The sequence below is a fragment of the Gopherus evgoodei genome, unplaced genomic scaffold (genome assembly GCF_007399415.2).
Source record: "Gopherus evgoodei ecotype Sinaloan lineage unplaced genomic scaffold, rGopEvg1_v1.p scaffold_42_arrow_ctg1, whole genome shotgun sequence".
Classification (NCBI taxonomy): Eukaryota; Metazoa; Chordata; order Testudines; family Testudinidae; genus Gopherus; species Gopherus evgoodei.
Genome location: NW_022060063.1, coordinates 1,364,661 through 1,392,280, shown reverse-complemented (window position 1 = coordinate 1,392,280; position 27,620 = coordinate 1,364,661). Strand labels below are relative to the sequence as shown.

Below are 27,620 nucleotides of genomic sequence, written 5' to 3'. Positions count from 1 at the left end.
ACCCAAAGAGTCTGCTGAGCAGAGAGAGATGAGATGAACCTACTTTGTGTTCAATAACTGTAGAGAGCAACTGCAGACCCGTAAGGGGCAGAATTGGCTTTGTTCATAAGGTGCTACTAGATTGCACAGCACCCACAAGTATGTCACTGGTCCCCATCACCAGAGTATCTCAGCATCTTACTCTCACCATGTCTCCTCACACCCCCTGGGAGGCAGGGCCAAGCAATTATCTGCATAGCACAGAGGGGGAACCGAGGCCTACAGACATTAAGGGCTGGATTTTTAAAGGTATCTGGGCCCCTAAAGATGCAGATATGTGCATAGCTCTCTGCAAGGCACCTCCCTGCATCTTTAAGGGCCTTACAGACCCTTACAAATCTGACCCTAAGCCACTTGCCAAGTGCCACCCAGGGCACCAGTGCTAGAGCAGATCTCCCAAGCCCCAGGTCATCACTTGAACAACTCACCCCTCTTCTCTCTTCACCTCACGTGCCAACTCCTGTTTGCATTTGCTAAGCACCCAGGTCTCTGGGCCTGCGCTCGTAATCCTGAATCTCTCCAAATGCTGATTTCCAGTAGAATCATTTACTCTTCAGTGCCCTGAGGAGATGCTCATGAGACCTGGATTGGTGGCTGGAGCTCAGTACAAGGGTAGGGAGGGAAACACCTCTGGTCCTTATGCGGTAATAATCTGGGTCCTCCCTGTCCCCCCCTCCAACTAGGCTGGGGGAGGGGAGGGGCTCTTTCATGCCTCTTCTCCTTGTTAGATTAGTTGCCATAGAAACCCACTATCTGAATTTTAAGCAGAGATTAAAAAGATACAAAAATGGATGTTTCCCTGGTGATTAAATTACTTGATTGTTGCCTGTTCCCACAGGAAAGGTGTGAATGGAGAGCAAAGGCTGAGGCCTGGCGGGGGTAAGGGGGTGGAATCCAGTCATGCCCCCTGCCTGCCCCAGTGCTAATCACCATGTGTGAGGGCCACGGTTGGAAGGTCTCAGTCCAGCTCGCCGTGGGCACGTGTCTGTTCCATCAGCTAACTAGCCCCCTTCTTGGCACTCTCTGCTCAGAAGCCAGGGCCTCTGGGCCTGATCCTGTCAGGCAATGGCACCCACAGCTCCCAGCACCTCAGTAGGAGATAAGGGCACTTGGCCTTTTGGGGACCAGGTCCTGCAAGGTCCACAGAGGCTGAACTGCCTCCCATCTCACCCATCATAGCTCCTGGGAGACATGCACCAGAACAGGAACTCCTGCCTGCCTGCTTGTCAGAGACCCTGCCTTCCAGGGCATTGCTCCCTCCATCCGCAGACTGCAGCCCCTTGCAGGGTGGGTACCCTCTCACTCTAACCCTACCCCAGGGCATGGTGTGTAGGGCTGGGGAAGGACACGGCTGGCCCCTAGGTGGGGCAGTGAGAACTGATGAGTTTTGCTCCTCACCTCTAATTTCCCAGCAGTGCCCAGCTATGCCCTGCTTCCAGCATCAGCCCAGCTCCCGAAGACTCACTGCTCTTTCAGCCGGCCAGGATCTGCCCTGTCTTTGGCCTGCGACAGGGGACCCGTGTGAGGCAGGCACAGGCAGTGTGTGCTGAGGGATCTGCCACCAGCCTCTGCGTCTTTCCCCTCTGCCCCCAGGAGAGCTGCAAGGGGCAAGCTCTGCCCAGCTGTGCCCTGCCCCATGCACTAAGCTTCGCTCTGCTGGGCAGACGGTAGGAGAAACAGGTTGCAAGGGCAAGGGCCAGCTCCGCAATGGGACTCCAAAGAAATGATGCTGACTAGCACCTGCTGAGGATCTGCCTTAAACCTGCCCTGGTGCAGAGAGTGTGGTTGCACCCAGGCTTGGCCCAGAACAAGGTTACATGTCATGGGAGCCCAGGTTCACCATGGGACCTGAGCGCCCTCCATCATGAGCAGTCTGCACAGAGACCCAAGCTGAAGTTCATATGTTGCTCCCCCAGGTCTGAGGCTGCAGTTTCACCAGGGAGGGGATTTGGCCCAGCCTGTCTGCTGGCTAGAGGAAGTGGAGTGTGGTGGCGGTGATGGCTTGACAGCACTGACTGATCCTAGCACTCCCCGAGCTGCACCTGCCATGGCATCAGACACCATCGCAGCATGCGGCAGCTCCCAAAGTGACATGCGTGGTGCCTGGTGTTTGATCAGAGGCACTGAGGAAACAGGAACAAAACCCAGAACAAAAGGCAGTGACAGCATCTGCTCTGGGTCTGTGCAGCCAGACACGGCACCAGCTCAGCTTGCGCGGGACACCGGGGGCCGGCAGCTCCCCTCAGCAGAAAGTCATGGGGGGGTTGTCAAGCAGGGCTGGACTCCTGTTCTGCTGAGAAGGGATGGTGTGAGGGAGACTCAGGGCCAGTCTCTGGTCTTGTTCACATTGAATTCTCTGGGACTGCTCTGTGGGGAGAGCATGACTCATATATGATGTGCAGGGCATCCCAGCGATGCCAACCCAACTGCCCGGGGCCTGGCTTCCCCACCCCTGCAGCAGAAGAACACAGCTGATGTGCAGGGGGGTTGTTAACCAAATCTCCCTTTTCAAAGAGACATGGATTTAAACTGGAGGCAGAGAGAGGGGTAATGGAAATGCCTCCATGCTGCCAGCAGAACGCCTGAGCTCCTCCTGCTCTCTGGCTTAGAGGGCACATCCTTTCCCCTCCCTCCCTGCAGATGGGGAGGCAAGGGACAGGCTGTAGTGGCCAGCAGGCCCTAGAAGCTGGACAGGCAGTTCTGATGCTCGTGGCTTCACCCTCCGTAGGCACACACAGTCTGCTGTCAGCACCGCTAAGCGAGTTTTATTCACAACCACGTTCCCATTATTAAACCCTCAGCCACCCTCTAATGTGGAAGCCGTGCTGCTGGCAGACCAGGTGCCAGCTCATGCCACGGTCCCCATGTCTCAACTGGATGCTGGCAAGTACACAGATGGATCAGCCTGGCTCACCTGTGTGCTGTGCGGTCACAGTGGATATCGGGTATAAGAATGTGTTTTGTGTTTAGACTCTGTTGGATGTTGGTGAGCTGCTTCAGCATTAATCTCACTTAGGGCCTCTGGATCCCATATTGTAACATGATATTTGAGCACTGGCATTGTGAGTCTCTGGGACTGTGTAAATCACCAGCCAGGAGAGAGACATTAACTAGTGGGAAATGCTGGTCTCCAACAGAAGGTGTCAAGCCCTGCCTCATCAAGAAGGTCCATCAACACCAGACATTCCAGAGTAGAACCACAAAGAGGACAAAAGACTTTGTTGCTTATTCTCCACACACCCCACCCATGAAGATGAGCCTGGCAAGTGAATTTCTCTCATCAGCTAAGTTTGAAACTCAAAGCACAAGTGGGGAAGGGAATAAAACCCTGACAAAGAGGAATCGTATCTCACTGCTGCTTGGACTCTGGGTTTTTAGGCAAGATTTCTAGGCATAAGCCAGAGATCCGCAGTGCTTAGCTTGGGTTACCCCTAAGGGACAGTTAAATCTTGCTTACTATAGAAGCTTCTATTCCCTTTTGAAACTTAAGACTGTAGCTTGTGTGTGTGTTTGTGTGTGTGTGTGTATTTACCTGCTTCACCCTTGTAAAGAACTCTCTGGTTTCATTTCCCTAGTTAATAAATCTGAATATAGTTTATTATAGGAATGGATACAAGTGTTGTCTTTGATCTAAGGTGACATTGACATGGGTAAGTGGCTGGTCTTTTGTGACTAGGAGTAACCTGACTATTGCTGCAGTCTTTGGTGTAAGGGATCATCTGTCACAAAGGGATGCACACCTGAGTGGTGAGATAGATGGAGTACTAGGGGGACTGGCTGTGACTCCACATTAAGGCTGGTACAGTGCCTGAGGAGTTTACACTTAATGGTAGGTGAAATCTCAGTGTAGCACTCACAGCCAGTTTGGGGGTTGGGCCCTGCTTCCTAACAACCTGCCCTGAGGCTTATACTCATGCTTCATTGTAGGACAGCTTGGCAGGAGCGTTGAGTGGAACTGCCTGTTGGCTCAGGCCTGCTCTGTACCCCCGACCCCTCCAATTACGCAACTTATACTGGGTCTGTACCCCCGATCATGCAGCTCACACTGGGTCCATATCCTCAGTCATGCAGCTCACGCCGGGCCCATACCCCTAATCTTGCAGCTCATGCCAGGTCCATACCCCCTGTCATGCAGATCACACCTGGTCCGTACTCTGGATCATGTAGCTCACGCTGGGCCCATACCCCCAATTGTGCAGCTCATTCCAGGTCCATACTCCCTGTCGTGCAGCTCACACCGGGTCCATACCCTCAATCATGCAGGTCACGGTGGGTCCATACCCCCAGTTGTGCAGCTCACGCCGGGTCCATATCCCCACTCGTGCAGGTCACACTGAGTCCATACCCTCAATTGTGCAGCTCACGCCGGGTCCATATCCCCAGTTGTGCAGCTCACTCCGGGTCCGTATCCCCACTCGTGCAGGTCACGCTGGGTCCATACCCCAGTTGTGCAGCTCACGCCGGGTCCATATCCAAAGTTGTGCAGCTCACTCCGCGTCCGTATCCCCACTCGTGCAGGTCACGCTGGGTCCATACCCCAGTTGTGCAGCTCACGCCGGGTCCATACCCCCAATCGTGCAGGTCATGCTGGGTTCATACCCCCAGTTGAGCAGCTCATGCCAGGTCCATATCCGCACTTGTGCAGCTCATGCTGGGTCCATACCCCCAGTTGTGCAGCTCACGCTGGGTCCGTATCCCCACTTGTGCAGGTCATGCTGGGTCCATACCCCAGTTGTGCAGTTCACGCCAGGTTCGTATCCCCACTCGTGCAGTTGGGGTTGAGACAGAGCCAAAGGGCAAGGGGCGCTGATCCACTTTTGTGTTCCTGAAGCCTAGGGCAGCCTTCCCAGCCTTCCTGGTGTGAGTTAGAGCCACCTCAGGGCTATTCTAACTCATATTCTACTCCCATGGCTTCTTATGGGTGCTGGGGAGCAGAGCCGAGCAGAAGTGCCCTGCCCCTGGTGCTGCCCTGCTCCACTCCCTATGCGAGGGGTGCCCTACTTACAGGGGATTCTCAGGGGGTGTTCCCCCCCTCATCCAGACCCCTTCGTGTTGCAGCATGGCCCAAATGGGCCTTAGCGTCATTGCCGAGCAGGCCCGCTGTCCTAAGGCCACAGCTTTCAAAAGGAGCTGACCCTCCGTATGTCCAGAAACTGCCTCCTACCCTTTACATGTCAACCCTGCTTCCCTGACTCCTCCTAGCATCCCTCCCTCCTTCGCCTATGCCCCTCCTCGCCTTGCATTTATTACCATTCTCTCCCCCAGCACAGTGGCTCTGGGGCACATGGCCCGGGCAGCCCCCTCCCACCCCACCACAGCAATGTCCCAGGTGAAGTGCAGTCCCCATCCCTGCTGCTCCTTCCCAGGGACATTCTGGCGACAGCAACCAAGCAGGCCATGCTGAAGCAGTGTCCTCTCTGCCCTGGGGAAGACCTTTCACCTGGCGGAACCAGGAGCAGCTGCTGGAGGAATCAACGTGGGTTTCTCTCCAGTCGGGGTGTGTGAGACGGTGGCTCAGGGCCCACCCCCAGCATCACACCCTCTCCTCTCCCAAACTCTGTCCTTCGGCCCTAAGCAGCACTGGGCATGGCCTGACTGTCCCCTTAAAGCCCTTAGCATGGTGTGGGCCTTGGCTCCTCCCAAGGAGTATTTGTGCTACTTGCACCTTTCTACACCAGCTGGTGATTGGGCACCAGGGGAGTGGAGCTTGTCCCAATACCCCCTTAGCTCCTCCCCCAAACCCTCACTTTTAAATAAATGTATTTGAACCCCAAGATGTTATTTTTGCTCCTCTACTTTGGTGGCCTGGGCAGGGGGGGGGGGGAGGTTTCCAGCATTAGCTAATCCCTCTTCCCAGTCTCTGTTTCAGAGAGAAAAGGGCATTTTATTAATAAACAGAATACGATAAAACACGGCTAAATGGCTTCATGGAGAATAGGTCCATCAATGGGTATTAGCCTGGATGGGCAGGGATGGTGTCCCTAGCCCCTGTTTGCCTGAAGCTGGGAATGGGCGACAGGGGGTGGATCACTTGGTGATGCCCTGTTCTGTTCATTCCCTCTGCGGTACCTGGCACTGGTCACAGCTGGAAAACAGGATACTGGGCTAGAGGGATCTTTGGCCTAACCCAGTATGGTCTCATTCTCCCTGATTGAACTAACCTTGTTATCTCTAGCCTGCTTCTTGCTTGCATATATATACCTGCCCCTGGAAATTTCCACTATGTGCATCCGACGAAGTGAGTATTCACCCACGAAAGCTCATGCTCCAATACGTCTGTTAGTCTATAAGGTGTCACACGACTCTTTGCTGCTTTATGTTCGTATGATACACTAGGTGTAGACAACCTATGGCATGCGTGCCGAAGGCGGCACGCGAGCTGATTTTCAGTGGCACTCACACTGCCTGTGTCCTGGCCACCAGTCCGGGGGGCTCTGCATTTCAATTTAATTTTAAATGAAGCTTCTTAAACATTTTAAAAACCTTATTTACTTTACATACAACAATAGTTTAGTTATATATTATAGACTTATAGAAAGAGACCTTCTAAAAACATTAAAATGTATTACTGGCACATGAAACCTTACATTACAGTGAACAAATGAAGACTCGGCACAGCACTTCTGAAAGGTTGCCGACCTCTGTGATACACTCTTGGCTCACCTTTATTGCCTCCAGTCCCATGATCTCACAGTACTCTACAGACACCAATGAGTTAACCTTCATAGCCCCCTTGGATATGATCAGTGTCATTATCCCCATGGGACAATATAGGGAAACTGAGGCACAGAGGGCTGAAGTGACTTGCCCAAGGTCACCCAGCTAATCAGAACAGAGCTCAGAGCAGATTCCCAGCTCCCTCCCTGCAACTATTAGACCCCATTCCTCACCCAGAGCCAAAGACAGAACCTATGAGTCCAGGCCCCCAGCCCTACCGCTCTCACCACTAACCACCACTCCTCTACCAGAGCCAGGAATAGAGCCCAGGAGTCCAGAGCCACCAGGCCTGTGTTCCAAGCATGGACCTATACACCTGCCATCCGTACCTCTGAAAGGGGGATGACCCCACTGCTGCTGCTGCTACTCCCTGCCCCACAGTCAGGGTTCTTTGCTCCCTGCCCCAGAGGTGCTGGGAGTTTTGCTGTTTTCCTTTCTTTGATATTTCTGCATCAACCTCCACCATCGATAGACCATTGCCAGGGAGAACAATAACTATGTGAATGACAGACCATGCTGAGAGTGCGTGTCTGTCTGTGCATGTGTATGTTTGTTTGCATGTACATGCATGACTGCCAACATGCATGTGTCTCAAGCTGTGTGAGCTTCTGTGAGTTAAAGGAAAGGGAAAGATTATGTTCTCTGTGTGACTGAGTGTGCATGCGTGGGACAGTGTGCGTGTGAATGGGACAGTGTGCATGGGTCAGTATACATGTGTGCATGTGGGACAGTGTTCATGTGTGCATGTGGGACAGTGTGCACGTGTGTATGTTGGGACAGTGTGCATGGAACAGAGTGCATGTGAGACAGTATGCGCCTGTGCGTGTGGGACAGTGTTTGCATTGAACAGTGTGTACATGGGGCAGTGTGTGTGGGACAATGTGCACCTGGGCGTGTGGGACAGTGTGTGCATGGCACTGTGCATGTATGGGACAGTGTGCATGTGGGACAGTGTACGTGGGACAGTGTGTGTGGGACAGTGTGCGTGTGCATGGGACAACGTGTGCAGAATAGTGTGCACGTGGGACAGTGTGTGTGGGACAGTGTGCCTGTGCATGGGACGTGTGCAGAATAGTGTGTGCATGGGACAGTGTGCGTGTGTGTGCATGGGACAGTGTGCACATGGGACAGTGTGCATGTGGGATAGTGTGTGCAGAATAGTGTGCACATGGGACAGTGTGCGCATGGGACAGTGTGTGCATGGGAGAATGTTTGCGGGACAGTGTGTGCGGAATAGTGTGTGCGTGGGACAGTGTGAGTGTGCGTGGGACAGTGTGTGTGGGGGGGCCCTCTGGCTGCAGGAAGCACACCCCTGGCGATGGGTGGCACTCTATGCACATGCCCGTCTGGCAGGTTTGAACGCCTGACAGGCGACACAGTAAAACACATGGCCACAGGTAGCCACAAATGCTGCAAGCCCCTGTCTGTGCTGGGGGAGGACTCACAAGAAGCGTTAGCCCCCGTGATGCTGAGTGACACCCACCCAGGGACTCTAGATCCGTAACAGTGAGAGCACCAAGCAACTCCAGCGCTGGCACCGGGCCCTGCTTCGGTGGCCAGGCTGGCCCCACTGCCAGGGAAGGATGCTTTCCATCTGCTCATTAGCGCCCCAGACCAGAGGTTGCCTGACCCCACTTCAGTGCTGCCCTCTCAAAGCTTCTGGAGCCAGACACACCCAGTGATGGAGCGACCTGACCCTGGCTCCTTGTTCACTGTCTCTGCGCAGAGATCCCTGCCCCGCCCCCACCCTGATTAGAATCTGAAGAACTCGTGTAGGCATCAGGATCAAACTATCTAATGGCAGGTGCCACCCTGGCAGTCAGGACGAGGCTGTTCAGTGCATGGCAGATTCTCTGCAGGCCCCTTTGTTCTCCTCTCCAAATCACACAACGTGGCCTGTGGAACTCACTGCCACAGCACAAAAGCTGAGCAGGACTCTACAAAGGATCAAACTTTCTTTGCGTACGAAGGGCTTCCAGTGTGAGAACAGTGTCCATCACCTGGAGGCTGAGGCCTGGAAACACTGACCAAACCCTAGCTAATGGGGGCTGGGCGGGAACTGTCTCTGGGGGCAGGTTATCCCATAATTCCCTTCTGCAGGAGTTTCTTGCATCTCCCTCTGAAGCAGCGGGTGGTTGGGATGCTCAGAGGCAGGATATCAGGCTAGATGGGCCTCTGGACTGATCCACTGTGACAAGCCCTTGGCTTCTCCTGCTTCCCCCACCCAAAGAGCCAAGCAGGCACCTCCGTCCCATTGCAGGGAAGCAGCAAAGCAGTGGGAAGTCTTCTTGGGAGCGCAAGCCCCTTGTGTGTCCCCTCTCGCAGACTGCTGACCTCCCTGCAGCGGACTGCCTGGCCCTGCACATAGCACAGCACTTTGCCATTTAAAGGCACAGTGTTAAGAATACCAAAAGCCACACAGACCCACCCCACTCCCCAAATCCCACCTCCTGGTGCCAGTCTCGCCTGCCCCAGGACTGCTTTAAACCAAACCTCCCCCCATCCTCCCCAAACCTGGCCTTCGCTGTGATCCACTGTCACCGTGTCACACAGAGGCAGAGAGCAGCAGTGGCCGCAGATGCAGACTACGGGTAGGCTGGGCTGTTTGTTCAGCAGTTCTCAGGAGACATTCAAATGCCCTTCCCGAGCAGAGTGCTGGCACCGGCTGGGAAACACAGACCTGCTCGGTAGCTCGTGGCAGAGCCAAGCTGTGGTCTCAGCTATGCACTACCTTCCCCAGCCCTCCCTCAGCTTTCCGATCGCACAGCTAAGCCCCAACCCAGGGGCGACACCCCGTCCCGACTCGAGTGCCTAGAGACCTGTCCTGAACAGAGCCAGGGGAAGTGATGCTGATCCTGTGCTGTCAGCTCCCCACACTGCTGCTTCCTGCGCCAGGCCAGTGTCTACCATGATGGCAGTGTGATGGTGCCAGGGGGTCTGAGTAGGATTTGGCTTTGCCCCAAGCCTAGGCCCAGCCACACATGGGATCAGCAGCGAGGAGAGCTGCAGAACCTTGCAATATGAAGTCAGAAACACAGCCCCTGCTCTGCCTGTCTGATCCCACTGCACCTCCGCCCCGCCTCCCCCCGAGAGAGCCAGCAGATGGTATAAGTGCTGCCAGGCAACTGGCTGTGGGGGAGGGAGCAGGTTAAATGCCTCCTGTGAAAGTAGAATGAATTATATAGTAAGAATAGAAAGGATTAAAGAAATGTTCTCTGTACCTTTAAGCAAAGTTGTTGGAATGTTGCAACCAGGTGTCAGGAATACAGACATTAACATAGAACAATTGCACCATTTAAGGGCAATTGGTGAAGCATTAGCCTTAGATCGATAACAGTTAGTAAGGAAATAGGATATGCATGCTGTGCCCCAGGTGAATTTTACTGTTTTGATTTCTTTGTCCCATTGTCTAATTCCCGCTCTTTTAGCTGTATAAATAAGGCCATGTCTACATCTAAAATTTTGCAGCGCTGGTTGTTACAGCTGTATTAGTACAGCTGTATAGGGCCAGCGCTGCAGAGTGGCCACACTTACAGCAACCAGCGCTGCAAGTGGTGTTAGATGTGGCCACACTGCAGCGCTGTTGGGCGGCTTCAAGGGGGGTTCCGGGACGAGAGAGCAAACCGGGAAAGGAAACCAGCTTCGCCGCGGTTTGCTCTCTCGGTCCCGGAGCCACCCAGCAAACCGCAGGGAAGGAGACCTGCTTGCTCGGGGTTCCGGGACCGAGAGAGCAAACCAGGAACGCCGCGGTTTGCTCTCTCGGTCCCGGAGCCAGCCAGCAAACCGCAGGGAAGGAGACCTGCTTGCTCGGGGTTCCGGGACCGAGAGAGCAAACCGGGAACGCCGCGGTTTGCTCTCTCGGTCCCGGAGCCACCCAGCAAACCGCAGGGAAGGAGACCTGCTTGCTCGGGGTTCCGGGACCGAGAGAGCAAACCGGGAACGCCGCGGTTTGCTCTCTCGGTCCCGGAGCCAGCCAGCAAACCGCAGGGAAGGAGACCTGCTTGCTCGGGGTTCCGGGACCGAGAGAGCAAACCGGGAACGCCGCGGTTTGCTCTCTCGGTCCCGGAGCCAGCCAGCAAACCGCAGGGAAGGAGACCTGCTTGCTCGGGGTTCCGGGACCGAGAGAGCAAACCGGGAACGCCGCGGTTTGCTCTCTCGGTCCCGGAGCCACCCAGCAAACCGCAGGGAAGGAGACCTGCTTGCTCGGGGTTCCGGGACCGAGAGAGCAAACCGCGGCGAAGCTGTTTTCCTTTCCCGGTTTGCTCTCTCGGTCCCGGAACCCCGAGCAAGCAGGTCTCCTTCCCTGCGGTTTGCTGGGTGGCTCTGGGACCGAGAGAGCAAACCGCGGCGTTCCCGGTTTGCTCTCTCGGTCCCGGAACCCCGAGCAAGCAGGTCTCCTTCCCTGCGGTTTGCTGGCTGGCTCCGGGACCGAGAGAGCAAACCGCGGCGAAGCTGGTCTCCTTTCCCGGTTTGCTCTCTCGGTCCCGGAACCCCGAGCAAGCAGGTCTCCTTCCCTGCGGTTTGCTGGGTGGCTCCGGGACCGAGAGAGCAAACCGGGAAAGGAAACCAGCTTGATTACCAGAGGCTTCCTCCTTCCACGGAGGTCAAGAAAAGCGCTGGTAACTGTCTACATTGGATTACCAGCGCTGGATCACCAGCGCTGGATCCTCTACACCCGAGACAAAACGGGAGTACGGCCAGCGCTGCAAACAGGGAGTTGCAGCGCTGGTGGTGCCCTGCAGATGTGTACACCTTCAAAGTTGCAGCGCTGTAACTCCCTCACCAGCGCTGCAACTTTCTGATGTAGACAAGCCCTAAGACTGTTTGGGCCTTGCATGGCCACTCACATATTCTGAATGTTATTGGCGGAGCGCTGCGCTAATAAACAGAGTGGTCTGACAAATTGTGAGTCCTGATTCTAACTTTGACACTCCCTTGGAAGGGGCTTGGAGCTGCTCCTGAGCCAGTGAGGTCAATGGGAGCATTGGCAATTTTGGCATCAGCTGTAACAAGCCCAGGTCAGGGCCTTTCCCCATCACTCAGGTGTGGGAGAGGGGAAGGCAGGTGAACTGGCTAAGATTAATAAACTGCTGCTGTTGTTGTAGCAAAGGGAGAGGTGCTGGCACCCTTCAGTACCGGAGGTGGGGGCAAGTCAGCACTGAGGACTGGGAAGAGCTACAGGAGGTCAGGAGCCCAGGGCCGGGAAGGGCCCAACTACTGGGGGAGGGCATTAGCCAGCAGCGAGATGGGGACCCAGCTGTAGGGGAAGGGGGGATGAAGGGCCCAGAGACAGGGGGATGGAAGGCCTGACACCGGGGCAGGGTGTCCAGGCTGAGTTCGGCAGGACTGGAGCACCTTGGCTGCCCCTCCCTGCCAGCAGAGCCATAGAATCATAGAATATCATAGACTATCAGGGTTGGAAGGGACCTCAAGAGGTCATCTAGCCCTGGGGCCCTGCTGCTTTGAGATTGCAGAGCACGGCTCCAGGCAGGGAGTCTTCTCGCCAAATCCACATAGACCCAGGGAGGGGAAAGTTACGTTCTCCAGAAAGGCTTGCTCTGGCCCCAGTGAGGAGCTGAACTGGGCTGTAGGGTGAGGGCCATGCTTTTAGTCTGAACAACTCTAACCAGAAATCCCCACAGCACCCATGGGGCCAAGCTGGGGCAGAGGCAGGCCTGGGCCAGTGGCCAGATCAGCACATAGGGTTGCCAGGTGTCTGGTTTTTTACTAGAATGCCCAGTCGAAAAGAGACCCTGGCGGCTCCGGTCAGCACCGCTGACCAGGCCATTAAAAGTCCGCTCAGCGGTGCTGGAGGGGTAAGGCAGGCTAGTCCCTACCTGTCCTGGCACTGTGCTGCACCCCAGAAGCAGCCAGCCAAGGAGCTCCACGTGCTGCCCCCACCCGAGCACCGGCTCCGCACTCCCATTGGCTGGGAACCATGGCCAATGGGCAGTGCCTGTGGGCAAGAGCAGCACGTGGAGCCTCCTGGCCCTCCTGCCTAGGAGCTGGACCTGCTGGCCGCTGCCGAGGCACAGCACGGTGCCAAGACAGACAGGAGCCTGTCTTAGCCCCACTGACCGGGAGCCACCCAAGATAAACCCGTGCCCCAACCCCAACTCCCTGCCCCAGCCCACATCCCAAACCTCCACCACACTCCAATCCCCTGCCTCAACCCACAGCCCCCTCCCACATTCCGAATCCCTCAGTCCCATCCCCCAGCCTGGAGCCCCCTCCTGCACCCCAAACCCCTCAGCCCCAGCCCCAGCCCAGAGCCCCCTCCTGCACCTCAAACCCCTCATCCCTGGCCCCAGCCCAAAGCTCCCACCCCCAGCCTAGCCCCTGCACCCCCTCCCACACGCCAGCCCCCTGCCTCAACCCACAGCCCCCTCCCACATTCCGAATCCCTCAGCCCCACCCCCAGCCTGGAGCCCCCTCCTGCACCCCAAACCCCTCAGCCCCAGCCCCAGCCCAAAGCCCCCACCCCCAGCCTAGCCCCTGTACCCCCTCCCACACTCCAGCCCCCTGCTTCAACCCACAGCCCCCTCCCACATTCCGAATCCCTCGGCCCCACCCCCCAGCCTGGAGCCCCCTCCTGCACCTCAAACCCCTCATCCCCAGCCCTAGCCCAAAGCTCCCACCCCCAGCCTAGCCCCTGCACCCCCTCCCACACACCAGCCCCCTGCCTCAACCCACAGCCCCCTCCCACATTCCGAATCCCTCAGTCCCACCCCCCAGCCCAGAGCCCCCTCCTGCACCTCAAACCCCTCATCCCTGGCCCCAGCCCAAAGCTCCCACCCCCAGCCTAGCCCCTGTACCCCCTCCCACACGCCAGCCCCCTGCCTCAACCCACAGCCCCCTCCCACATTCCGAATCCCTCGACCCCACCCCCTAGCCTGGAGAACCCTTCTGCACCCCAAACCCCTCACCCCCAGCCCTGCCCCAGAGCCCGCACCCGCAGTCGAAGCCCTCATCCCCTCCCTCACTCAACCCCCTGCCCCAGCCACTGAGGGAGGGCAAATGTAGTGAGCAGGGGTAGGGCCTCAGGGAAAGGGCCGGGGTAGGTTGTTCATTTTGTGCTATTAGAAAGTTGACAACCCCATTAGCACATGGCTCCTGTGCCCTATCCTGGGACCAGGGCCGTGGGCAGGGACCAATCTGAAGCGATAGGCCTGGGGGCTAGTTCTGTGCTCACCTGCAGGACCCTGGTGCTACAGGTTTGCAGTTGGTCAGGCAACACTGGTGGGGGGCCAGGGCAGGAGCGCGGGGAGGGGCAGGGAGCAAAAGGATCCTAAGCATCAGTGTCCCTGCAAGAGACAAGGGGGAACCACTGGAGCTGTTCAGAGGCTTGGGGGTTTCAGAGGACCCTGGAGAAGCTGTCACAGCCCAGACTGGCTGCACCACACCAAGAGCACAGGGATGGCCAGGGCCCCGCTAGTGACGGGCCTGGCAGGAACCAGATGTGCTGGCGGCACTGGTAGGGAGGGAGGGGCTGGGGTGCTGCTACCAGGAAGGGCTGATCCCTGCACCTTGGAGGGACAGCGTGCCCGTGGCCTCCCCTAGTCCCATAGCATGAGCTGATTGGCCCAGGGTGGGCTGGGGGTCAGGGGCAAAGTGGAAGGGCCAGAGAGCACTACGGCAATGCAAGGGGGGCGGAACTTGTTTTGGGCTGGGGCTGGACATGGTTGAGTGGAGATGGTGCAGGGGGTTGGTAACAAGCTAGAGAACGTCCTCCCATGGACACCCCGCCCCCACAGGGCCCCCAGGCAGCAGTTTTAACCCAGCCCATATGGCCAGGTTTGTTCCTCCCCAGGGCACTCACTGACCCCATGAGACAGCAGCTCTGGGATTTCACTGAAGTTCCCAGGTGTCGCCGATCCCCCAAACTAGCCCTAAGGGGTACCCCCATCAGAGAGATAGGGGGGCGGCAGCGGGAGGCCCATTTAGCGCCAGGCCTGGGCAGGGTGTGCAGGTGCAGAGGGGGGTGGCAGGAGGCCCATTCAGTGCCAGGCCCAGGCAGGGAGCACAGACGCGGAGGGAGGGGGGCAGCGGGAGGCCCGTTCAGCACCAGGCCTGTGCAGGGAGAATGGATGCGGGGGTCAGGGCGAGGAGGCCAATTCAGCAATAGGCCCAGGCAGGGTCTGCCTTGGCAGTGGGCAGGAGGCCCATTTAGCAAGGGAAGCCCCGTTCAGCACAAGTCCAGGGCAGAGCAGGTGAGTGCAGAGGGCCAGCCTGGGGGATGGAAGGTTGGGTAACCCAGTCTCCCTGGCTAATGCCGGGGGCTTTCGCCCTGCAGTGCCTCTGCTCCAGGAGAAGCTCAGGGCTGGTTCGTTCAGGCTCTTTCTCAGCAATGAATCCACTCAGAAAAGGTGAAATAAAAATAAACCTGCAATTAAAATACTCCCGGGGGAGGGGAGCCGCCAGGGCTGTGCAGTGATACAGCTCCCAGCCCCGCTCCCTGCACTGGCAAACCTGCACCTGCGCCGAGTCTGCTCCCAGCGCAGCACTTGCTAAATGAGACGTCTCCTCCGCAGAGTTGGGGAATGTGCCCATCTGCGCAGAGGCATGAGAATGGAATCGAACTCAGCGCCTGTTCATTGACTGCACCCTGGGCTCAATCAGCGCAGGACCCAGTCCTGCCCTGCGGTGACCGGGGCCTGCGCAATGCCCTGGGGAGGACAAGAATGGGGAGGGGAGAGCAGGGGGCTGCGGGACATGGGCGAACATTCCCACTCGCCGCAGCCACGTTCAAACTGTTCATTCTCTTCACTTTCAATTCTTGCTGTATTTCATTTCCACAAAAGGCAGGGGCCGGCAGAGCTGGGGAAGGCAGGTGCTCTGCAACACTGGCACATCTGACACACAGCCATGCAATGCCTTCAGTCCTGACCCATAGCCCCCTGCTAGCCCAGCCCTGGGCTCCTCACACCCAGCTCTGCTGGTGCCCCCAATCCCGTCCCATAGCCCCCTGCTAGCCCAGCCCTGGGCTCCTCACACCCAGCTCTGCTGGTGCCCCTCAATCCCGTCCCACAGCCCCCTGCTAGCCAGCCCTGGGCTCCCCACACCCAGCTCTGCTGGTGCCCCCAATCCCGTCCCACAGCCCCCTGCTAGCCAGCCCTGGGCTCCCCACACCCAGCTCTGCTGGTGCCCCTCAATCCCGTCCCACAGCCCCCTGCTAGCCCAGCCCTGGGCTCCCCACACCCAGCTCTGCCGATGCTCCTTAATTCTGACCTGCATCACCACTGTGGCCCTGTCTACACAATAAAGGCCTGTTTCAAAACTTGCTCACTAACCCATTTTCACACCCAAGGGGGCCAGGGCAGGCCATAGCTTTATTATACATTGGCTGGGCAAGATGATCCCTACAGGAAGCCTAGACATCACTTAACTCCCCCTGCAGGTGCCAGCAGGACGGGAGCAATATCTATACCCTTGTGCCCTGGACTTTACCGTGACTGGTTCAGCACGTGTTGGAGGCCGTGTGGCCTTATTTATACGAGACTTCTTAAAGCTGTGAGTCAAGCCCTGACAGCTCCTTGGTGCCAAACACCTTGCAACCCATGCTAGACAGGCCTGTGAGAGCAGGGTCAGGGGATGCTGCTCAGAGGAGAACAGGTTTTTGAGATGCTTTCCTTCCCTGAACACAGGAGTGGCCATTCTTGGGCCCATCTTACCCGGCAGCCGAAACCAGAACCCACCTAAGTTCCCTGTAAGCTGCATGGCCATGCAGCTGTGGCCAGTCCTCTCTCCCTGCTATAGTCCCAGAGCACCCTCCTGCACCCCAAACCCCTCATTCCTGGCCCCACTCCAGAGCCCTCACCCCCCCAACCCTCTGCCTCATCCGTAAGCCCCCTCCTGCACCCCAAACCTCTCATCCCTGGCCCCACTCCAGAGCCCACGACCCCAGTCAGAGCCCTCACCCCCCCACACCATACCTCAACCCCCCCAGTGCTCCCCAGAGCCCCCCAGAGTCCATGCCCCCAGCCAGAGCCCTCACCCCCCCCACACCCCAACCCTCTGCCCCAGCCCTGAGCCCCCTCCCACACTCCGAATCCCTTGGCCCCACCCCTGCCACATGAATTTTGTTATATGCGCCAATATGAAGGTGATGCGTCACATGCCACCTCCGTATTGGTGCACATAACAAAATTCATTCCGCACATTAGAGGGAACACTGGAACCCACCCACGCTGGAAACACTGCAGAAAACGAGCAGCGTTTTGGGGGTTGCGCTCTCGGTTCTGAATGGCAGCAGGAAGCGCACAGGGCTGTGAAAACATCCGGAGAAAGCGAGACCCCAAACTCCAGCGGATGTCAACCAGGGGGCCTCCCTTTGCAGTTTTGGTTTATTTGAACCCCAAACACCCACAATCCAGCCCCAGAGCTATCCATTACAGATGGTCCCTGTCTGTGTAACTCAGCTCCTGCAGAAGAGTTTCCATCTATTGATCTCAAAGCACTTCACTGGATTGTCCTCTCCATGCTACAGGAGGAGAGACTCACTTGAGGTCACACAGCCACGCACTGGCAGAGCTGGGAACGGAAGCCAGGTCTCCCTATTCTGAGCCTGGTGCTTTAACCAGTGGACAGTGCTGCCCCAAGCATGGCTGGGGCTCAGAAATAAAATGAAGCTTTTGCAAGATGCTGGTGCCAAAGCAAGTGGAGAAAGGCTCATCTGCTTCCCTTGTTTTACCCTCCTCCCCTGAAATGTCCCCTCGCGTGGCTGGAAAGGCTGCTCACACTAGCACGCTATGCAGGAATCTCTCCTTTTCCTGCACAATGTTCCTCTGGGCTGGAGCAGAGTGGAGCTCACTGTGACCTGGAAAGATCTGAGGTTTGGTTACACACAAAGGAGGAGGATGTAAACAAAGAACTGAGCAGAGGAGGGGAGGACAAGATGGGAACAAAGCAAAACATTGGAAGGAAATAAATCCCACTAATCCTTGCCGGGGAGAGGCAGAGCGAGCTGTAAAAGCAGCAAAGAATCCTGTGGCACCTTATAGACTAACAGACGTTTTGGAGCATGAGCTTTCATGGGTGAATACCCACTTCCTCAGATGCAAGATTCCTTGCATCTGAGGAAGTGGGTATTCACCCACGAAAGCTCATGCTCCAAAACGTCTGTTAGTCTATAAGGTGCCACAGGATTCTTTGCTGCTTTTACAGATCCAGACTAACACGGCTACCCTCTGATAGAAAGAGCTGGTATCCAGAATGGGGCTGAACTAACAGGGATGGGGTTCTGTAGCCATCTAGCTCCTCCTGCCCCAAAGGAATCACAGCACCCAGCACTGAAATGCAGCCACCTCTGGGGTGGAAAGTGGCAACTGCTTAGGGAGCCACAACTCAGCCATGGTGTCAGAGGGCTCAGTTCACCCCGTGACGCCAGACAAGCTGCATTCACTTACACCAGCCCTGAATTTAGCCCTGGGACAGGACATGAAGCTGGATGCTGAATCTGGGGAGATATTGGACCTTGGCCTTGGCCAGGCCCCAGATCTGCTCTCTTTAACAGCCTTAGTGATGCCGTGTGGACTGCAGAGCCCGTGTGCAGGCACTGGCCAGTGCAGACTGGAGGGCCAGAGAGACCCACAAGGCGTGTCTGTGTCCAGCAGCCTCCATAAAAAGCCCCCGTATGTTCTGTACATTCAAGCCTTGTCTCTTGTCTCCTACTGGGGGCACCACAACACCAGAACTCAGGGGCAAGGCTGCTAGCCTGGGGCTCTGGATGCTTGAAACCAGTGCGGCTAGTGCGGTGCCATTCCCCACACTCAACAGATCACAAAGCCAATTGACAGCACCTAGACCACTTGTGGCCCTTCAGCTCTAGGACACCAGCTCCAGCCCAGCCCAGGGCCTTTATCTTCACAGCTGCTCAGTGCCCTGAAGTGAGTTGTGATGGGTCTGAGCCTGGTTCTGCCACACACCATCTTTCACCACAGCCAGCACAACAGGCAGAGAGGCTGTGGGCTGCACACAGCTCAGGGTCCCAACTGGAGAGGGCAGGTTCGAGTGGAGCTGTGGATGCCGTGGGCGCTCCTGTGTGGGCTGTCTCTGCTCTGCTAGAGTTCAGACTCCACCTAAGGAGCACGTCACATGGGCGCTGAGTTCTATGGGAACATTTGCTTGGCACCGAAGTCACCGATGGGTGCAAAAGGGCCAAGCGCAGCATTAATTAGCACCAGTTCCCAAAGCAAAAGGTGGCAGCAGCAGCCTTTCCTGCTCATCACTAGGAGAAAGCAAACCTGGGTCAGTGGCTTGTGTTGCAAATCAGAGCATTCACCTTGGCAGTAAGCCAGGCGCCAGCACTGAGCCAGCAGCACATTAGCATACATTAGCATGTGTGCGCTGGTTGGCCGCTGGCATGGATGTGCAGAGCCTGGGGGCAGGGCTGTGCTCTCCACACTGTGCATGTTGGCTCAGTTGCTCAAAGGATCATGCACAGGGCAGGGACTGGTGCCTGGTGTGGGGCTGGCTCTGGGGTTCCCACAGCCTGGTGCCAAAGCAGTTATTCGGGGCCCCAGGCAAATCTACCTGCCTGTCCCCATGAATACCCCAATCTATCTAACGGTTTTATCCTGCTGCCTGCCAGCATGGCGTCTGGGTGCCTTCCATGTATGATCAATAGCAGCAGCCAAGTCCCTAGAAGACATCATGGCTTCTCTGGCAGGGGTCAGAGCTGTGCTTGGGGTGGGTGTTTGGTTTGGTTTGGTTTTTAGGGGGAGGGACATTCCCCTGGTAACCCAGCCAACAAAGTAACCTGGCTCTGAGAGAGCGGGGATGGGGGTGCATGGCAAAGAGGGAGCAGCAGGGGAACCCCCATGGAATGGCATGCACAGCTGGCTGCAGCAGGAGCCAGGGAACTGCATGGGAAGCGACTGTCATTGGTGGACACCATAACAGGGGCCTGAGTCTGCGCAGAACCTGTGGGGGAGCAGCAGAGATGGGGCAGAGGCTGTACAGAGGGGTCCCAGTGAGATACAAACTCATGAGCCTGGCCTGGAAACAGCAAACTCCTGTTTGGCTCTAGAAGAGACTGGGAGGGCACCTGAGTACAGGGCCTGAGGAGCCCTCTGCTGGACTATCCCCTCCCACCCAGGAGCCAAAACAGAACTGCTATGGTTTTACTTTGAATCAGAACTGTTTAAATCCACTGGCCCAAGGGGATTTCCCCTCCCTGTCAGTTCTAGTCCAATGCCCTTTGCTCAGCCACGGCTGAGTCATTGGTGGGACCCCACCGGATGTAGCGCTTACAGGGTCTGGCAAATGGAACCTGTGAATTTTGGTTTGCCTGGTGCACAACTAGCACCAGGGGCTGTAACAATGACTGCAGTATTGACCAGCAGCTTTCACACCTCTACAGCAAAACCACCTCTTCTAGGGAGACTGAGGATTGAGAAATGTGACATGCCGGCCCCTCGCTGCAGAGCAGGGACAGCCCAGCAAGGGGCTCCCACTGCATCCACATCTCAGCCCCTGGGATACAGGATCACATCCTATCCTCCCAGAGTTCCAGACCCCAGCAAATCGAGGCACTTCCTTCTCTCTTCATCCTTGACTAACCGCAGGCTCCACCTCCTCCCATCACCATCACCACCAGGGGGGCTATTGTCTTCAACCAAGCCCCTCCCTGGGCTCACCGCTCCCTCTCCACTGGCTGAACCTTACCGTTTCAGTGCATTCAAAGCTAATTCTTCTAGTATCAACTTTCAAACAGACATTGGGATTTGAGTGACACAGAGGCTCAAATAATGGATCCTGCTTCCCAACCTTTAACCTCCACCCTACCCCAACAGCTATGCTGGTGCACCTCAGTCCCAACTCAGAGACGCCTGCTAACCCAGTTCTTGGCCCCCCACCTGCCAGGCACATGGCTCTGCCAGTGCCCCTCAATCCTGACCCACAGCCCTGGGCTCCCCTCTCCACAACTCTGCCGTGCCCTTCCATTGTGACCTATGTTCTCGAGCCCCTGGCAGATGAGCTGGGCTGATGTTGCACCTGTTTAGGGTCACGCTCCTGCTATCACTAGGTGACTGTGGGATCATGAGTTGCTGCTGGGAGGAATGAGACCCCAGCACATCAGGGAAGGCTCCCTCCTAAGGAGCTGGAGAAGCAGGGAGGAGCTGATCGCTCCATGTCTCTCCCATATCCCTGGGGCTTCCCCTTCCCTCTCCAGCCCTGCTATCTGCTCAAGAGCCGGAAAGCAGTGGAAGGAGTGTGAAACAGGCTGTGACTGCCCTGGAGGGACCATGGGGGCTTACCAGCTGCAGGAATGTAGAGAGGGAGCAGCCAGCTTCTGATGCCCCCAGAAGGAAGGGAGCTCCCACCCTCCAGGCAGGGTCAGGATGGACCCGAGTAGAATCAGAAGCCAGGACAGCAAGAAGGCGGCTTTGTGGCAGGCAGGGCCTCTCCTCCCTCTGCACAGAGCTGCTCACCCCAGCACCCTCTGTGGCCATGGCCATCTGGAGGTCTGGGTATGCTGGGCCTCAAGCAAAGCCCCGATCTGGCCCCACTCCATTCTTTGGAGGGTCTGACATGTGGAGCTAGGCCTGGGGCTGGGTCCATACACTGCCCTGGGCCCATCTTGGGGGGTGGGGTCATTTTTCTACCCCTCTGTGTGTGGGAGGGAAAGGGGGAAACAGAGGCAGCTCCACTAACCCACCTTCTGCCAGTGGCCAGTCAAAATCCAGACCAAAAGAGAGATTTATTTTAGGAACAAACATGTATAACAGGACCACATTCCTCACTGCAAAGCCCTTATGCAATAAGCGACCCTGAAATCCAGCCACCTCTGCAGTGGAGGATGACAGCACAGCAGCCTCCGTGGGGTTTTCTGGTCAATAACCCCATTTCGACCATGTTCTAGCAGAGCAGACCTGGACCTCTGCTGTTTTAAGCACACATGGAGCAAACAGTATGAACCACATGGCATCTACGCAGCAAGAAGGGAGGGCTCTCACCCCCGATGCTCTGGCACTCAGGCATCCTCTCCTGCACCAGCATCTGGGCAGGGAGAGGCCTGGCAGCTCAACTGAGGGGCTGTGGCCTGTCTGTGCCTGGGCTCAGCACCACTGGGCTGGGAGGAAAATTTGGCTGAGGCATCACGGCTCAATCACCCAGGCAGGAGACAAAGCCAACCCCAATACCTCCTCATCCCATCAGGCAGATCCCACTCGGGCCCCAGGCTCTCCCAGCAATAACCAGCTCCTCCCCCACAATGAGTCACTGCCACACTCATTGCCTTTGGCTTTCCTGGTAGATTTGCTCCTCACAGACTTCGGGAGACTCCTGATTTGAGTCTCTGCTGTGAATGTTCAGAACCAGGGGTCAAACTGGGGAAAAAAACTAGCTGTTATGCCCCAGGCTCTGCCCACAATCTAGGCTCTATCCCCTCAAGATGCTCCATGAGACCCTGCACAGGGCCATCCTTCTGTAACATGATCGTCCTCCCCCTTCACCAGCTGCTTTGATCAGCAGTGAACAGTGCTGACATTTAAACTATCATCATTACTCTTCAGAGTCAACACCCTTGGGAAGGAACAGAATCAGTTCCCACAGTGTGATCGTACCAGAGTCCCTGCAGACTCAGAAAGACAGTGCTGCATTGCTGATGCTCAGGTCACACCTCTGAAGGCATCTCGTAGCCATAAGGGCTAAAGAATTCATTCTGGTTTTGAGGAGAAGCTCAGGATGGCAGCCCCCAGGAGAGTCACATCCCCCAAAAGTGCTGTGAATTGGCCTGGGATGGCCCTGGCGGACAATTCATCCACTCAAGAGGGCTGAGCACTTGGAGCTGGACTCCCTGCATCACACCAGCTTCATCATCAACCCTGCCCTGTGTCCCTCGGCTGATGCTCTCAGACACTGCACACCCCAATGTGAACACACGTTGCCTGACAGGCTTGCACAGATGCATGCCGGTGCCTCAATGCATGAGGCTGGGTTACCTGGCATGGCACTAGCTGACCCCACTGGGTGCCTGGCAGCCACACTGCCCAGCCGCAGCCACCCTGTATTTATAAAGAAGTGCCTAAGAGCCTGTCCACTCACTGAATGTGCCTGCCGCACATAGGCCCCCATGGTACGGCACAGACAGCAGCTCCAGATGTTTCCTATCAACCCACTGGACAGGCCCTGGATTATCAAGTGCCCCCCTCCCTGCTGCTCAGTATATCCCGCCCCTGCCTCGTTCTGCCCAAGCCTAACCCCTCGCTCTACTCAACCCCCGCTTCCCTCCTCCTCTTCCTAAACAGCCTCCCATTCCCCTGCTCCTGGGAAGCCTCCTACCTGCTGGCCCCCCAACAGGCTGCCCCCTGACCCTCCCAACCCCCTGCCCATGGCCTACTCCCCTCCAGCCCAAGAGAGGGACTCTGCAGCTCCTCCTGCTCTGCCGGCTGCCTCTGAACTGTGTGAGCTCAGGGGCTTCCTTGGGGTTAAAGAGCGGAGTTTAGGGAGCCAAGTGCCTCTCCCCACCCAGCAGTGTCCATTGCCCAGTGAGAAGTGACCTCCTGTCTGAGCAACAAAACTCTGCAAAAGTGAACAAAGGGATCATGGAAAGTGTGATGACAAGGACAATGCTCCAGCCTCCCCAGGGCTCCTGGCCAGGCCTTCGTCACCCAGCAGCTTCTATTGCTTTTGGCAGGGAGAGGGAAAGTCTCTGCTGTTCTCTTTGGGAACCGCTGGGGGCTCCACACTCTTGAAACTCTGAATCTTAGCTCTTTGCAAACATCTATGATCCCTGCCTGTGAGATGTCATTGAACCCAATCTACAGACAGGGAAACTGAGGCATGGATAGAGGATTGGACTCTCCCAGTGTTGCAGAGAGTCAGTGGCCAAGCCAGAATTAGAACCTACAAGTCCTGGTTCACAGGCCCCTCTGCTCTAACTCACTAGACCTCACTCCTCTCCCAAAGCTAGGACTAGAACCCAGGAGTCCTGCCTCCCATTCACCTCACTCAAGCCCACTAGACCTACTCAAAGAAGCAACTCGATCGTAGTCTGTAAGTACCTGCCTGGGGAACACATATTTGAAAATGGAATTCAGGGAAGTTCTATGCAGTAGCTCAGACTAGATGATCACAGTGGTCCTTTCGACTCTCATTCCTCCGAGGAAGGACTCTCAGCCCAGACGTTGTGGAGGAGTGGGAGGTGGAAGCTCCCGTTCCTAGCTCAGACAAAGTAGCTCCCCTACAGGATGGGTGAGGAAGGTGCCATTTCCACCACTTCCCCCCTGCATCAGTTTATTTGCATATCCGCCAGCCTCCACTCCGTCTGCTGCTGGCGAGATGCTACAGCAGCTCCTCCAAGGCTCTCTGCAAATGAGCTGTGCAGCAGTGACACAGATGGTACCTGACAGTGTTTCGCTCCTCTGGGAAGACACATGTCACAATCCCACATCTTTGGATTCCCCAGTATCATCCTGCTGGTGGAACACAGGCCACGAAGATGCAGTGTCCCCAGAACCAAGAGGAAAGCACATGAGCTTCAGCCCTGGAACCTATTAAGATGCTTGTCCCTGCACCAGAAGAACCACTGAACTGCACAGAGTTCCTGTAACAAAAGTCTCCACTCCGTCCTCATGGAAGGCAAGACTGGAAGGTCCCAGGGTAGTAACTACCACTCAGCTGGGCTCTGTGCTGCCTGCCTGCCTATCTGGGACCAGCCTTTGCAACTCCTCAAAGGAACAGCAGTTCTGGGGTCCAAGAAAGTCCTCTCTGTGCCACACCTCTTATCCCTTCCCAGGTGAGATAGCCCCAGCTGAGCATGGCCAACCCCAGGCCTCTCCAAATTGTGAGACTGGCTCAAAAATCATGTTTTTTTTTTAAATTAATGACTGCTGATTTCTGTTTTGTTGCCTTCTGGTTCCAGAGCCTTTCACTTGTGCTTGGGTCACATTTTCAAGCTTTTCTCCACAACCAGGAGGGCCAGAAACTCATTGCTATTCTAGCCCTGGACTTCCCAAACACAGCTCTGCTAGTGCCCCTCAATCCCAACCCGCAGCCCCTGCTATGCCATCCCAGGACTCCCTCTCTCAGCTTCACTGGTGCCCTTCAGTCCTGACCCAGAGCCCCCTGCTAGCCCAGTCTGAGCTCTCCACACCCAGTGCTACTAATACACCCTAGTCCTCTCCTGACCTGGCTTTTGCCATTTCATTCCCGAGGTCTCCCTTGACATACAGTCATGCTGCTGTTCCAGCCCAAATGGGGACTGGCAGCCAAGGGAGCTGGGCCGCTGCTGCAGAGCAGTCACGTGAAGGCTGGCTGGGTGCTAGGTTCATCTGATGCCATTAGCCCAGTGAACTGGGCCAGAGTCCAGGCCCCCACAGGTGGGCCCCCAGCCCCAGGGTGCTGACCCTGCCTGCAGAGCCATGCCATGCCAGCCCTGCCTCTGCCACCAGCTCCGCTCTGTGCCCGCCCAGAACTCCCAAGGGAGCTGGACCTGAGCCCCCCCTCCCCAGCACCTTGTTAGGACAGGATGGATTCAAAACGCGAGCCAGAGCCTCTGCCTGACCCTGGTCTGGGGCCAAGGTCTCACCCTGGATCCCTGCCAGCAAGAGCCAAAACGGAGCAAGCCCTGGAGTCTCAGCGATGCAGGGGGCAGGGGTCCTGGGGGCGGGGGGCAGGGTCACGTGCCGCACGTTACTATTCTAGACCCTGACCCTGGGCTAACCAGATGCCACTGCGCTGAGCTGGGCGCTGGCCCATGGCTGAGTCCAGCAGCACGGGGCTAGCACGGGACAGCGAAGAGCCCCAGGCGTTCCCAGACCCGGGGCCAGCGCAGCGCACGGGCCATTGGGCTGAGCCGGGCCGGGCCGGGCCGGGCGCTGCTCCCCGCGGAGTCACTCGCCGCTCTGGGCTCACTCGGGCGCTGCTCAGACCGGCCCTGGGGGAGCCCGGGGCTGCTGCACTGTGCGGGCTGCTGCGCGGAGCTTCCGTGAGACCCCACCCCCAGCTCTCCGGGCGGCCCGGGGGAGGGGGAGCGCTGGGAACAGCCGGGTCAGATAGTCCGGCCAGGCTGAGGCCGCAGACGGGAAGCACCAGTCACAGCTCACAGGCTGCGCTTGAGGGGCGCCGCCCCGGGGGGTAACCCCCCACAATACTCTGAACAACATTCCCACCCTGCACAACACCCCGAGACAACCCACACCACCACACACCATCACACAACCCCCCACCCCAGTCACCACATACTACCACACCGGGACAACACCCCAGAAAACCCACACCACCACACACCATCACACAGCCCCCCACCACACCCGGCACAACGCCCCAGACAACCCACACCATCACACAACCCCCCACCAAACCTCATACAACACATACTACCGCACCAGGACAACACCCTAGACAACCCACACCACTACATACTATCACACAGCCCCCCACCACACCCGGCACAACGCCCCAGACAACCCACACCATCACACAGCCCCCCATCACAACACTCCCCTATTCGGCACTACACCTGGCACAACACCCCCTATCTGGCACAACACCCCAGACAAGTCACACCACTATACCCCGAACAACACCGCCCACCCGGCACAACACCCCAGACAACCCACACCACTACATACCAATACACAGCTTCCCATCACACACGGTACAACACCCCGGACAAAGCACACCACCACACCCCGAACAACACTCCCCGCCCGGCACAACACCCTAGACAATCCATACCACCACACAACACCACAACAGCCCCCATTACACCTGGCACAACCCCCCCCCCCCCAAACCGGCACAACACCCCAGACAACCCCCGCCCCCCCACATCCTGCATAACACTCTGACCCCACTGTCCCCACCACACACCCACCGTCCCACTACACATCGCGACTCAAACCCCGGAGCCCTCCACGGCGGCCCCCTCCCGTGCCCCGCAGGTACGTGGGTCCTGGCCGGGCAGCTCCTGCAGGCTGGACAGGCGCGGGGTCCTTTCCCTGGTTCCGACAGGCCGGTCCCAGTCTCCAGCGCTGTCCGGCTCCGCTGCCCCCCGCCCGGAAGGCGCTGGCAGCCCCGGGCGCAGGAGGGTCCGTGCGCGCCCTGCCCTGCCGCGCCCCGGTGCCCGCAGGGTCGCTCCCCTGGGCGCATCGCCATGGAACCGGCCCCCGCAGAACAAAGCTCCGCTCCGGACCCACCTGCTCGGCTGCCTCCGGGTCCAGATGCGGCTCCAGCAGCGGGACAGTGAACTGGATCTTCCGGGGGCTGTTGGGCTCCATCGCCGGGGGCTCCAGCTCCGCTCTCCCAGAGACACGGGCAGGGAGAGAAGGACGCGCCCTGCGCTCGGCTCCCCGCGCCGCGCTGGCCCAGGTTGCCCCTGCCAGTCTCCGCTCGGTCCCGGTGCCTCCGCTCGGGGAGCTGGAGAAGCAGCCGGTGCCTATTGGCTGGTCGGGCGCGGCCCGCCGCCCCCTCCCCGTGACATACACACAAGCTTCCCAGAGCTTTAACCCTCCGCCTCCCAGCCTGCGGCAGCCGCCCGGGGTGACGGGGCCTGCTCCCTTGTAATGGGGGAGGAAGATGGTGCAGAGCATCTCCGACTCGGACGCCCACCGCCCTGGCGCGATGTAGGGGGCCTGGCGCGAGCGGAGAGCGGAGCCCCCGTCCCATGCTGGCGTGAGGGTGCAGGGCCAGGTCCCCCCTTCTTCCCGGTTCATCGGCCGCTTCTTATGATGGGATACAGAACCCGCAGGGGATCGGCAAAGCCCGCGGCCTGGCAGAGTGAAGACCAGGGCCGGGCTGTGGGGCAAGAGCTGGGGAACAGCTAGGGTGGCTAGATGTCCCAATTTTATAGGGACAGTCCTGATTTTTGGGTCTTTTATCTTATATAGGCTCCTATTATCCCCACCCCCTGTCCAGAT

At 57.4% G+C, this 27,620-nt stretch overlaps 1 protein-coding gene across 3 annotated transcripts in view; it reads right to left on the bottom strand.

Annotated features, from left to right (window-relative positions):
• PPP1R1A (protein phosphatase 1 regulatory inhibitor subunit 1A) overlaps positions 1-27,117 on the bottom strand; it is a 63,321-nt gene extending 36,204 nt beyond the window's left edge. For all 3 annotated transcript variants that reach the window (XM_030546216.1, XM_030546217.1, XM_030546218.1), the window contains exon 1: positions 26,901-27,117. In XM_030546216.1, coding sequence (XP_030402076.1) covers positions 26,901-26,981 — 81 coding nt within the window. In that variant the 5' untranslated portion in view covers positions 26,982-27,117. The remainder of the gene's footprint in view (positions 1-26,900) is intronic.
• Positions 27,118-27,620: the final 503 nt, after the last annotated feature.